The sequence below is a fragment of the Colobus angolensis genome, unplaced genomic scaffold (genome assembly GCF_000951035.1).
Source record: "Colobus angolensis palliatus isolate OR3802 unplaced genomic scaffold, Cang.pa_1.0 Scaffold49, whole genome shotgun sequence".
NCBI lineage: Eukaryota > Metazoa > Chordata > Mammalia > Primates > Cercopithecidae > Colobus > Colobus angolensis.
Window position 1 is genome coordinate 8,553,352 of NW_012118376.1, and position 14,464 is coordinate 8,567,815.

General features: G+C 37.9%; 1 protein-coding gene and 1 pseudogene across 2 annotated transcripts in view; one reads left to right on the forward strand and one right to left on the reverse strand.

Annotated features, from left to right (window-relative positions):
• Nucleotides 1-14,464, reverse strand: part of BDP1 (B double prime 1, subunit of RNA polymerase III transcription initiation factor IIIB) — a 118,156-nt gene that overhangs the window by 79,310 nt on the left and 24,382 nt on the right. For both annotated transcript variants that reach the window (XM_011959299.1, XM_011959298.1), the window contains exons 8-11: nucleotides 9,840-9,894; nucleotides 7,194-7,337; nucleotides 4,440-4,718; nucleotides 2,972-3,119 (exon numbers count right to left, since the gene is read on the reverse strand). In XM_011959299.1, coding sequence (XP_011814689.1) covers nucleotides 2,972-3,119; nucleotides 4,440-4,718; nucleotides 7,194-7,337; nucleotides 9,840-9,894 — 626 coding nt within the window. The remainder of the gene's footprint in view (nucleotides 1-2,971; nucleotides 3,120-4,439; nucleotides 4,719-7,193; nucleotides 7,338-9,839; nucleotides 9,895-14,464) is intronic.
• Nucleotides 10,191-14,464, forward strand: part of LOC105524181 — a 6,884-nt pseudogene continuing 2,610 nt past the window's right edge.

Genomic DNA, 14,464 nt, shown 5'->3' on the forward strand with positions numbered 1-14,464 from the left:
AGGATGGTCTCGATCTCCTGACCTCGTGATCCGCCCGTCTCGGCCTCCCAAAGTGCTGGGATTACAGGCTTGAGCCACCGCGCCCGGCCTAGAAATGTCTTACCTCAGGCCTTGACATTACAAAGATATTTTTCTACATTTCTTCTAAAAGTTGTAAAGATTTGTTTTATACATGTAGTCTTCAATCCGTCAGGAAGTTAGCGGATATGGTAACACGAGGATTAAATATTATGGTTTTCAAATCTGAGCTCAATCTGACGAACAGTTAGTTCAATCTTTGCCCGCTAATTTCTAAAGCTACCTCTGCCATATGACAGATTCCTAAATGTCTCTTCCTAAACTCTATATTCAGTTCCACTGAGTCAATTCATCTAACCCTGTACCAATATCATGCTGCTTTAGTTACTCTAGCTTGAAAATTAGTCTAGGACAGTCTCTCTCCAAAGCTGGCGCTTTTTAAACCTGTCTTTACCATTCTTGAGTCTTTGCTCTTGTGTACACGACAATTTTAGAATCAACTCTTTGTTTTCCAAAACCAACTGGGACTTTAATGATCATTACAAGGTTGTTTTTCCCCTAAATTAGAAAAAGTTAGGGCCACAGTGGCTCATACTGAGGTGCAAGGATTGCTTGAGCCCAGGAGTTTGAGACTAGTCTGGAAAACATCTCCACTAAAAAATGTTTTTAAAATTAGCCAGGCATGGTGTCCCATGACTGTAGTCCCAGCTACTCGAGAGGCTGAGGTGATAGAATCATTTGAGCCCAAGAGTTCAAGGTTGTGGTGAGCTATGATTACGCTACTACACTCTAGCCGCAACAATAGAGTAAGACCCTATTACAATATTTTAAAATTATTTTAAACATTAGAAAAAGTCATGAGTAGTTTTGTGTAGTTTACGAAACTAGGTTTATCTCTGAAGTCACACTTTAGATATCTGTCACCTAGGAACAAACAACTATGAGAAATAGCATATGATTCCACTTATGTGAAATATCTAGATTAGACATAGAAACAGAAAGTTGTCTACAACCTTACCACTCTCAGTGGGCCTAATATGACCTCAAACTAAGCAAGTCTGGTCCTGATTAGTACATGGATGGGAAACAGAAAGCAGATTAGAGATTATCAGTGGTTGCAGGGAGAGGAGAATGAGGAATTACTGCATAATGGGTGCAGGTTTTCTGTTTGCAGTGATAAAACAGCTTTAGAAACAGTGCTGATGGCTGCACAACAATGTAAATGTAATTAATGCCACTAAATTGTACGCTTAAAAACAGTAAACAGCTTTAAGTTTGTTTTTGGCAATAGTTTCTTAGATATGACACCAAAAGTATAGGCAACAAAAGCAAAATTAGACAAATGGGACTACATTGAACTAAAAAGCTTCTGTACACCAAAGGAAACAGCAGAGTGAAAAGTCAAACTATGGAATGGAAGAAAATGCTTAAATCATATTTCTGATAAGGGGCTAAAATCCAAACTACATAAATAATTCTCAAAACTCAAAAGCAAAAAAGAAAATAACCTAATTAAAAAATTGGGCACAGGACCTGAATAGGCATGTCTCCAAAGAAGATACACAAATGGCTAACAGCTATGAAAGATGCTCAACTCAATAATTATCCGGGAAATGCAAATCAAAACAACCATAAGAAACCACCTTCTACCTGTTCAGAAGGACATTATTAATAAAATGAAAGATAACAAGTATCGAAGAAGATGTGAAAAAAACTGGAACCCTTGTACACTGTTGGTGGTTATGTAAAATGGTGCACCCACTATTGGAAACAGTATGAAGGGTCCTCAAAAAATTAAAAGTAGAACTACCATATGATCTAGCAACCCTACTTCCGGGTATTCATCCACAAGAACTGAAATCAGGACCTCAAAGAGATATTTGCACTCCCATGTTCAGTGACACCAACAGACAAAAACAACCTAAATGTCCATCAACCAATGAATGGATGAAGAAAATGTGGCCAATACATGTACTGAAATATTATTCGGTCATAAAAAAGGCAATCTTCTCATATGCTACATTAAGTGAAATAAGCCAGTCACAGAAGGAAAAATACTGTATGAGGCTGGGCGCTGTGACTCACACCTGTAATCCCAGCACTTTGGGAGGCCAGGGCAGGTGGATCACCTGAGCTCAGTTCAAGACCAGCCTGAGCAAAATGGTGAAACTCGATCTCTAACAAAAATACAAGAAATTAGCCAGGTGTAGTGGTATATGCCTGTGGTCCCAGCTTCTTGGGAGGCTGAGATGGGAGGATTGCTTGAGCCTGGAAGGTGGAAGTTGCAGGGAGCTGAGATCGTGCCACTGCACTCCAGCCTGGGTGACAGAAACCGACCCCATCTCAAAAACAAAACAAAACAAACAAAACAAAAAAGAAAAAGAAAGAATCATGATTGCCAAGGGCTGGGAGGCAGAGGAAATGGGAGTTGCTGTTCAATAGGTACAGAAGTACAGTTACGCAAGGTAAAAAAACATTCCAGAGATCGGCAATACAACACTGTGCTTATAGTTAACAATACTGTATAGTACACATAAAAAATCTGTTGAGGGTAATCTCATGTTTTTATATTACAAATTAAAATTTTAAAACACACAGAGCAGGACACATCATATTCAAACTAATGAAAACCAAAGACAAAGAAAATCATTATAGAAAATTATAAACCCATGTAAACACCAACCAAAAGAAAGCTACAATGGCAAAGTAAACATCAGAAAAAAAGAGCAATACCAGAAGGATAGTACACAACGATAAAGAGAAATTCACCAAAAAGACAAAACAATCCTAGATATGTACACACCTAACAACAGAGCTTCGAGATATACGGAGCAAAAACAAATAGAACTGAAAAAAAGAAACAGGCAAATCCACAATTACAGATGGAGACTTCAACACTCCTTTCTCAGTAATCAACAGATGTGGGTAAAACCAGAAAAGACACAGAAAATACCTTAATGAAAGGACGGGGTCAGTTCTTTTCTCAACTTTTTCACTGGAGGCAAAACCCACAATGCCATCTATGTTTTGTGTGCAGGAAAGCATCTGCTCCTTACTGCATTCACCTTCCTTTACCTCAGGCCTTATAGCCTGACATTTATCTACAAATACAAAATGCATGTTATTCTAAAAAATGACAGCAAAAACATATTTTTTAAAGCACAAAGGAATTTACCTATAATACTATCTTTTCCTACAAAACCTTAATCCATTCAACATTCAAATTTCTAATTGCAAGGTACACATCTTATTTTTAGACCACAATAAAAACTTAACATAGATGAGGATCAGCCCAAGCTTCTTGGGCAGTTTATAGCATCTTTCTTTTATCTTAAATTCTAAGTATTTAAAGTGGCTTATTTTATATGTCAAGTAAGGAAACTATAAGTTGACTTAACTATTCTTTTGCTCCTTCAGAAGTACACCAATTAGTAACAAAGTAATAGCTATCATTTATTAAGTACTTATTAAGTGGCCGGAACCCTTAAGTCCATCAAATGCATTATCTCATTTAATACTTGAAACAAACCTATTAAAAGATATTAATATTAATCTCATGGAGAACCCCCTGAGTTCAGAGATCTTAAGTAACTTGCCCAATGCAATACTTAAGCAAGTAAAAAAGCTGGAATTTAAAGCAAGGTCTGTTTGATTTCTAAAATCTGGTTGTGAATCATTAAGTTGTTCTGCATTATACGTAATGACTCTAATGATAAGCCAAAAAAGAGTATAATGTTGCGATGCCTACAAAGCATACTATGTTAGCTACCAGGACTCTTATATTAAAATCAGATTAGTAAATCTGAACTACAGAAAACATAAATTTTATAGAAAGGTTGTTCTGGTCTGCTCCTACCTTTTCCTTGGTTATCGGCTTTAAATAATGTACATATGAATTCTTAAGGAAAGGGACCAAGACTCCCCCTCAAACTCTTAGCCCTCATCCCCAAGCAACTCTTAAGTGGCAATATGTTTGCATTCAAAGAGTAAAAAAGAAAAATGGAAGGAACACATATTCCTCCAGTTATTTTATAGGAATTAACCCCTTGTGGGTTCACAGAGGTGCTCTGTAGAGGTACAACATGAAAACCTGTGCTTTATTAACAGACATAAGCAACATACTTCTAATTATATACACATGTGATTTCTAATCATAGTTAATGGGAATGCACAGGAGGTGACATAACTTAGAAACAAACTTCAGAGAACAATCTCCCCACTTTAATTTGTTTAATTTTCTTTTTACAATAAACTTTTTTCTTTAATTAAAAATAAACAGAGTTAGCACAGTACCATGAGTACAGAACCAATTAATAAGCATCATTAATTGCTATCTAGACAGAAAATTAAGTTACATACCATATTGCTGTACATGTCTTCTCAAGTAATATAGAGGCTTTTTAAATACGTAAGAAACTTACTCTTGTGTTTTTCTCCTTTAGAAGGACCCGCCTGAACAGTGGCATTTTCTAAAAGATTGTTTACTTCCAGTTCATTAGCTCCATCTTGCTTCTTCCTTCTTCTTTTCTTTTGATTTAGGTCTACTTCTAATGCAACCTGTTCTGCATCCTTCCCTGATAAGGTCAGAGACTCTTCGTCAACTGTCTGAGCATCCTTCTGAGATCTTTCTGTGTCTGAAATTCTAGAACTCATAGACTCATCTGGATCATCATTCACTCCTTCACAGGCAACTTTTTTGACTGAAAACAAGAGAAACGACTATAAATATGCAAACAACCTAAAGAAAACTTTGTGAAGGTGGAAAAGAGACTCAAAGATGTCCTCTGTAGTATTTATTTGCATGAACAAAAAACCTAAAGACAACCTAAAATGTCCAATAGGAAATGACTAAATAATATATAAAAATCCATGGAGCCAATAATAATAATGAGGTAAGTTTATATGCAGTCACGTGAAAATTTCAAAGCATACTGTTGCATTAAGAAATCAAGCAGAACAAGATACACATAAAATCTTTTTTTTTAAATCTCATTTTTATTAAACAAAAGCAATTACATATAGAGATGCTCCTTGACTTACACTGGGTTTCATCCCAATAAACCCATTATAAGTTGAGTATACTGTAAATTGAAAATGCATTTAATACAGGCCGGGTGCAGTGGCTCACACCTGTAATCCCAGTACTTTGGGAGGCTGAGGTGGGCAGATCATCTGAGGTCAGAAGTTTGAGACCAACCTGGCCAACATGGTGAAACCCCATCTCTACTAAAAATACAGAAATTAGCTGGACATGGTGCAAGCACCTGTAATCCCAGCTGCTCAGGAGGCTGAGGCAGTAGAATCACTTGAACACGGGAGGCAGAAGTTGCAGTGAGCCAAGATCGCACCATTGCACTCCAGCCTGGGCGATAACAGCAAAACTCTGGGCTGGGCATGGTGGCTCATGCCTGTAATCCCAACACTTTGGGAGGCTGACGCAGGTGGATCACTTGAGGTCAGGAGTTCAAGACCAGCCTGGCCAACATGGTGAAACTCCATCTCTACTAAAAATACAAAAATTAGCTGGGTATGGTGGCACATGCCTGTAATCCCAGCTACTTGGGAGGCTGAGGCAGGAGAATCGCTTGAATTGGAGAGGTGGAGGCTGCAGTGAGCTGAGATGGCGCCAAGGCACTCCGGCCTGGGCAACAAGAGCAAAACTCCATCTCAAAAAAACAGTTCTGGTTGGGCGTGGTGGCTCACACCTGCAATCCCAGTACATTGGGAGGCCAAGGTGGGCAGATCATTTGAGGTCAGGAGTTTAAGACCAGTCTGGCCAATATGGTAAAACCCCATCTCTATGAAAAATTACAAAAATTAGCCAGGCATGGTGGTACGTGCCTGTAATCCCAGCAATTCAGGAGGCTGAGGTGAAAGAACTATTTGAACTCGAGCAGTAAAGAATTCAGTGAGCCAAGATCGGGCCACTGCACTCCAGCCTGGGTGACAAAGTGAGACCCTATCTCAAAAAAAAAGTTCTTACATTAAATAAGACACAGTGAGTTACTCATGTTATCACCTGTAACATGATAATCACAAGATGATATATATTTTAATCTTCTAGGATTATGTATAAGTTAAAAAAAAAAAGATTACTAAGAATAAAGGTATTTTGCAGTTTTCAATACTACTTTTTAAAAGATATGCTCCAGAAGAAGAAATTCTAGCCTGGCTTTGAACAGAAAAGAGTTAATTTAGCAGGCTTGACTGCTATCCTCTGAAAATCTTCCTTACAAGGTTGGCCCTCGGGCCATGTCTCAGAATTTGGTTCTGGGAACGGTTCCTACCACCCTAACTGATAAGAGTGGTTCACTGTGCCTTAGCTGTATAATGTGGTTTATGCTGAACTGCTTTCCTTTTGAATATCTGAAATTTTGGTATGTTCCAGGCAAAGGATGCTGAATCCTTAGTCTTCTTGGTGAATAATCAAACCCCGGTGGTGGTCGTGGGGACCCTCAACACAGGCTCTCACAATTCTAGGTTTCAGTTCTGCCTCTGCCACTACTCACACTGTGAGTCCTTAGGAAAAAGTGTCTTATGATCGCTGGGGCTGTTTCTTGGTAATTAAAACCAATACAAAAGGGGCTAAAACGTAAACTAGCTAACATATAAGGTTCCCTATAGTTCTAAGCATCTTCTTTATGTGATTACAGTTAAACATTGTCCTCATAGATCAGAGTTCAAATAGTTAAGAAAACATAAGCCTAAAAATAAAAATACCTACACATATACAATGTCTACCTTTTACAAGTCAACATTAGCCTTCAGAAATGTTATGCTCAACCAATACAGTCTAGTCACAACCCCAAAAGATTAGAGTTCCATTTTTTTAATACTAGAATTTTATACCAGATTTGTTTTACAGAGGAAAATGATAATAAATAACCAAACATGAAATACAACACTCCAAATTCTGATGCTCTTTGACTGGCAACAACTATCCTCTATGCTAGAAAGATATCAAATAACCCAATCATGCCAGTTAAAAATTTTAAAAGAAAGCTATTGTTTTGGACCAGATAGCTAGTTGATTAAAAAAGATATACTCCCTCCAACTGGATGCTTTGATGATCTTAACTACCTGAGCTACACATGAACTCTCAAAGGCCTGAGAGACAACATTACGAGTTTATTACTACTAAGTAAACTAGCACACTTTCCTTTAAAATCAATACCTTTTACATTTTTCCGTGGTTTGGTGGATTTCTTCTCCTTTAAACTGTGATTTTTAACAGATTTTTGTTTTCTTTTCTCTTCTTCAGCAAGAACTTTCTGAAGCAAATGAGCAAAAAAATCGAAGTCAAAAGGGCGCTTTTCCTCTGTTTAAAAAAAAAGAAAAGAACTTTCAAGTTTTTATTTTTCAAAACTACTTCTAGCTTTTAAAGTATCATCACATCAAAAGCAAATGGGTTTGTCTATCAGCAGGAGAACAGATAAACAAGTATACAACAGAACACCACTCAGCAATAAAATAGCTTTGTCTTAGCAGAGAAATAGATAAAATTCACATCAGAACACCACTCAGCAACAAAAGGAATAAACTAGTTTATTACAAATAATAATTTGTTTACTACAAATTTGTAATAATTTGTTTATTACAAATAAACTAGTTTTAAACAAAACAAAAGGAACAAACCACTGATACATGCAATAATATGAGGCAATCTCAAAAACATACTGAGTGGAAGAAAACAGATACTAGGGTACATACTGTATGATACCATGCATGTATAAGATATTCTAGAACACACTAAGCTATCTATGGTGATTAAAATGAAAACAGTGGTTGCCATGGGCCAGGAGGACAGCATTTGATTGTCCAGAAAGGGACATAACAGGCCTTGTGAAGTGATGAAAACATTTCCTCTATTGTTTGGGATAGTGGTTACACAGGCATATTCTTTGTCAAAACTCGAACTACACTTTGAAATGTGTGTAAATATAAATCAATTTTTTTATGGACTGAGAAGTCCTTGAAATGCCTATTCACCACCATATGCCCTACCTTTATCACAACCATTTCACCATTTACTCTTATAAGAATCAGCAAAGTGGGAAGTAAATGAATTTAATCAGGAACATGCCCACTAAATACCTATCAACAGCATTATATCTGAAAGTAATCAGTGAACACTCCAAGAATGAATGCAGGCCAGGAGGCAAATCCTTGCTTGAACTTTACATCTAATCTTACAGTAAATGTAGAGAAAATGGTGCTCTATGCACATAAGCCGAAGACTGGTTTGATTGCAAGACAGCCTCAGAAAAGAAGGTGTATACTAAAATAAAAAGAATTTCAGGAAACTAAACCCAAATCTGGGATTCCTGAAGGCCCTATTTCACTGTTGACCCAGACTTAATTTGTTGAGACTCTCCCCAATGATTCTGAAAGACATAGACTCAAAGAATCGTAAAGGATCTCCACATGGTTCTCAGAGAAATTCAAAACGTAAGTTCTCTTTAAAAACCTACATAGTTTTTAACTAAAAAAAAAAAAAAAAAATCCAACAGAAAGCCCCCAAATCAATGAGTTGTTTTTAGTTTTGAGATAGGATCTTGCTGTGTTGCCTAGGCTGGCCTCGAATTCTTGGGCTGAAAGGATCCTCCTGCCTCAGCAACCCCTGAGAGTAACTGGGACTACAGGCATACAACACTGTATCGTGTTTAAGATCAATAAATTTTAAAGATATCTATTATAACGGTCTATAAAAGGCTTCACACTCCAAATAGACTGTTTATAGATTTATGAATTATTTTCTGACTATAATGTGTTAAACTTAATGAAAAGTTTCAAGACCACTACCCACCTACCTTACTGTCTACTCATAAAATAAATGTACATTGCTACATAATGTAAGTACTCTCTACACACTTACACTCTACACACTCTAGCACTATGGCTAATCTTATGACTAAATGGACATTGAATATATTCATTAATAATAAAATAACTGATAATTACAAATCCACAAAAAATATATTCCTGTCCACCGGTGTGGTGAAAAAGAAAAAGACCTATCTTCCAATAAAAAATTACTACAAGAACTATTTTAAACAGTAAACTTATGTTTCTTTATAGATCCTTAGATGTCTTTCTCTAGACTTAAAGAAAAATGTTCATTTTAATGAGGATTTTAGTTAGAAATTGAAAGATACCTATCATTCCTTCAGACGAGATCTAAATTCAAATGCTAGTACATCTCTTCAGACAGAACTTCCCTAATGATACAATGATCATTAGGAAAAAAGAGATCTGAACAGCCACCCTCTCTCTTATCTTCTTTTTGGAAATGAATCACTGCCTAAAATTATGCTTATCCCCTATCTTTCTTCCCCCATCCAATTAGACTTAAGGCTCTAAATGCAGGATTCTCATCTGCCATATATCTTCCACCATTACATACTCAATACCTAGAACAATGACTACCATATAGTAGGTGGTCAGTGTTATAGACTGAACGACTGATTAGTCATTCAGAACTAGAAAGAACCATCTATATAGCTGTCTTCCAGAAACAATTATCTCCTCCAATACAGTTCCTTCAGAATAAATAACACTTAGAAGTGGTAGCATCAATCCCTCCATAACTTCTTGGACTTAGAACTGTTTACCTGCACCTAGATATTCTGGATAATCTCCTGCCTATATATTTGTAGCAAGTACCAGACCCATACTGCTAAACAGAAAAATTTCAGACTTCTTCCTCTTAGGCCAATACAGGAACAAAACAAATCTAAAACACACTGGAGCCAAAGACAAAAGACTGGTCATTTTTTAGGCTCTCCAAGTAATACTTTGTAAAAGAGGTCTTAATACTTACGGAATGCTTTGTCTATTCTCCATCCATTTGTTTTCTCTTCACGTTTAAATTTATTCTGTTAACAACAACAAAAAATCCTATGGTAATTTTCTCCCATAAAACAAGCTTTTTTTTTTTTTAAATGCAGTAAGCATTAAAATGAAACTCTTAGGAATAACATACTGTTCTCTACTCAATATGTCTTTACCAGTAGGCAAGTTACTTAAACCTTTGGCTTTTTAAAAATAATGATGAAAGATTTTTACTGAGCTTCTTGATTCTTATTACCAATAGCATGAATCAGCAATGAAAGCTGGATTTACAAAGGACAGAAAAACATAAAGTCAACATACATGGAAGCAGATCAAACCTATGATTAAGGTAACCGGTATTAACTTTTAAAAAATTAAGTATTCGTATCAGGTTAAGCCTCTGACATCATTGTTCTAATATATTTCAAGTGGCATGGAGAGAAGACTATAGGGAAACAAGTGAAATTTTGAAGCAGGCCAAGTTTATCTTGACAACCTTCTATATATTAAGGCACATTTTATCACGTTTTTCTCAGCCCCAAAAATCGCTGTCTTCAGTTTACTACCAGATTACTTCCATTAAGAGGGAGATGTTTAAGGCTTAAGGCTCAATCCATCCTAAGGTCATTAGGAAGACTGAGGGCATAAGTTTGTGTCTGGAGATGTCTGATCATACACACATCATAGGAGAGGAAACAGCCAATGTTTCCCATCTATACGCCAGTGATCTACAAGTTTTTACTAAAAGCAAAAAAATAAAGCTTTTTATTGAAAAAAAAAAAAAAGAGAGAGAGAGAATGTCACTTAAAACAAAGGAAGTACTTCATGCCCCCTTTCTCCCTTCAAAAGAACTTAACCACTAATATGACTTGTAAAGCAATCACTTTCTTGTATTTCCTTATTATGACCCAAGTGTGTACTCTTAGATGCTATAGTTTAGCCTTACCCACATTTTTAAAACCTGATATGACATTAACATCTTTCAATGTACAGGTTGCCCTTCTTTCCCATTCTTTTCTTTATTTTTCTTCAAAAAACTTATCACCAATACAGAAGTTTTCAAAGATAATCTTATTTCTACCTTAAAAGATCATACTGTTATTTAAACATTTCCTCAAAAGTTAACAAATGTTACATCCACAAAAAGTGACTGGCTATAAACATTAAATTAAATGTCCTAAAAGAAACATCAATAGGTTTCAGGCATTTAATGATAAAACAGTGCTACCTCATATTTTACTTAATTGGTAATATAATTCAGAACAATTTAAAACTTTCTCGAAGAATGTATTGAAACTAGTCACTGATTTCACAGGTAAGAACCAGTAACAGGTCAAATTCCATGATCACAAAATAAATCCCATAATTTCCACTACTGGCCCTGACAAAGTAACTCATTATGGATAGGTCCTCCATATCCAACTCCACCACAAATGACTTTTAACACTGACAAAATATATGCATCAATTATTTTCAAGCAAAGGACAATCGGCAGAGCAAGACTACAATCATAGAGAGAAGAAAAACAGACAAGATGTGCCCATGTTTACCTTGGCTCTCTGCCTGGGCTCAATTTCCCAACCAAGGAAAGAGAGGTGAAGGCCAAACAGGGTACAGCAATCCAACTAAGGCTGCAGAAGTAGGGAATCTTTAGGAGCATAGTTCTAAAAAGGAACTGTGTAGAGGGACACCTCACAAGCCTGGGTGGAAATACCCCATGGTACCTTGGCCTAAGTATGGGTTGCCTATGTCCAGAATATAAGGCCTAAAAGAGAACAGCTGCTAAAGGGATGAGGGCAGAAGGAAGATGCTAAAAGTCACAAAACACCATACAACAACAGAGTTCAGGCGCATCCTATTGGAAAGACCCCACTAACACCCAAATACATTCACCTCAGACACCAGAAAGGTCATCGTTAGAGATAAAGACGATACTCTGGAGTAGCCTTTCTCTACCAGGGATGTAGCATGAGAATTAAGTACTAATGCATTAAAGCAGCCACTGTATGCAACGCATTCCCTTCTCTCATTATCTATTTACAGTATAGTATTAGTATAACCATCCATAGAGAACTTAGAAAATAGTAACTCATGCCTACCATGAGACTGTTTTGGAAAAAGAAGAAAATAATATAATAGTAACTCAAATTATTTTCTGTAAATCAGACGAGAAATCCCATTGGAGAAAGGATGTCCTAGATTAAAGACCAGTCTAGATCTGCCTCAACAAAGCTTTAAGCCAAGCCTTAACAGGAACAAAGAGGTCGGCAGTAAATTAACGACTTTCCAGAACAAAAGTCAACACTATTTTTTATTTTGTTTTGTTTATTGAAACAGAGTCTTGCTGTCTTCCAGACTGGAGTGCAGTGGTGTGATCACAGCTCACTGCGGCCTTGACCTCCCAGGCTCAAGCAATCCTCTTGCCTCAGCCTCCTGAATTGCGTGTGCCACCACGCCTGGCGTTTTGTTTTGTTTTGTTTTTGTAGAGATGGAATCTTGCCATGTTGCTCAGTCTGGTTTTGAACTTCCGGGTTCAAGCAATCCTCTCATCTCAGCCTCCCAAAGTACTGGGATTAGAGGTGTGAACCACCACACCTGGCCCCAATGCTTTTTAAAACAAAAGAAAAAACATAATCCAGACACTATACAACACATCATTCACAATGTCTGGTATGCAATTTTTTTTTTTTTTTTTTTTTTTTTGAGACAGAGTCTTGCTCTGTCTCCCAGGCCGGAGTACAGTGGCGCGATCTCGGGTCACTACAACCTCCACCTCCCGGGTTCACGCCATTCTCCTGCCTCAGCCTCCCGAGTAGCTGGGACTACAGGCGCATGCCACCACGCCCAGCTAATTTATATCTTTAGTAGGGACAGGGTTTCCATGTTAGCCAGGATGGTCTCGATCTGCTGACCTCGTGATCCGACTGTCTTGGCCTCCCAAAGTGCTGGCATTACAGGCATGAGCAACCGCGCCCGGCCTAGTATGCAATTTCAAAAAAAACTCATGACTGGCCGGGCATGGTGGTTCACTCCTTATAATCCTGGCACTTTGGGAGGCTGAGGTCACTTGAGGTCAGGAGTTCGAGACCAGCCTGGCCAACATGATGAAACCCCATCTCTACTAAAAATATAAAAATTAAGCTGGGCACGGTGGCTCACACCTGTAATCCCAGCACTTTGGGAGGCCAAGGCGGGTGGATCACAAGGTCAAGAGATTGAGACCATCCTGGCCAACATGGTAAAACCCCGTCTCTACTAAAAATATTAAAAAAATAAATAAAATTAGTTGGGCATGGTGGCACGTGCCTGTAGTCCCAGCTACTCAGGAGGCTGAGGCAGAAGAATCACCTGAACCCAGGAGACAGAGGTTGCAGTGAGTTGAGATAGCGCCACTGTACACCAGCCTGACGACAGAGTGAGACTCTGTCTCAAAAAAAAAAAAAAAAATTAGCCAGTCATGGTGGTGCACACCTGTAGTCGCAGCTACTCAGGAGGCTCAGGCAGGAGAATCGCTTGAACCTGGGTGGCGGAGGTTGCAGTGAGCCATGATCATGCCACTGTACTCCAGGATGGGTGACACAGTGAGACTCTGTCTCAAACAAAAACAAACAAACAAACAAACCCATGACAGAGACCAAAAAATTAATTGTTTTTTAAAACCCACATGACATGAGAAAAGATAGGAAAATGTGATAGTTAGGAAAAGAAAAGAAAAAGTCACAAGAGAACGATCCCATTCCCTGGCAAGCAGACTCAGAAAAAAAAGAAAAAAATTAACGGATCTCAATGTGATCTAGATATTAGAATGAACAGACAAAAAAGTTAAAGGATCCATTAATTATACAGATGTTTGAGGATTTAGAGGAAAGTATAGTGAAGAGATGGGGAAATCTCAGCAGAGGAATAGAAACTATAAAAAATAACCAGGAGGCGGCCAGGTGTGGTGGCTCACGCCTGTAATTCCAGCACTTTGGGAGGCCGAGGGAGGTGGATCACAAGGTCAGGAGATCAAGATCATCCTGGCTAACACGGTGAAACACCATCTCCATAAAAATAAAAAAAAAAAATTAGCCAGGCATGGTGGTGGGCACCTGTAGTCCCAGCTACTCAGGAGGTTGAGGCAGGAGAATGGTGTAAACCCGGGAGGCAGAGCTCGCAGTGAGCTGAGATCCGGCCACTGCACTCCAGCCTGGGCGACAGAGCGAGACTCCGTCTCAAAAAATAAAATAAAATAAAACAAAACCAGGTGGAAATTACAGAAATAAGAAATATAATATCAGAAACAAAATAGTCACTAAATGGGCTTAACAGCAGACTGAAGATAAAAGACAGGGTCAGTGAACTTGATGCTACGACAATAGAAACTATCAACACTGAAATGGAGGAAAAAAGATTGGAAAAAGGTGGTCAGAGCTTTGGTAACCTGCAGAATGTCACCTGGGGTAAACTATGTTGGTGGAGTTCCAGAACGAGAGAATTAAACAGAGAAACTATTAAAAGAAGTAATTTAAAATTTCCCAAATACAGGGAAAGATGCAAGAAGCTCAGCAAACTCAAAACTGAAGCTAGGCATATCATCATCGCACAGCTGAATACTAAAAAAAAAAAAAAAAA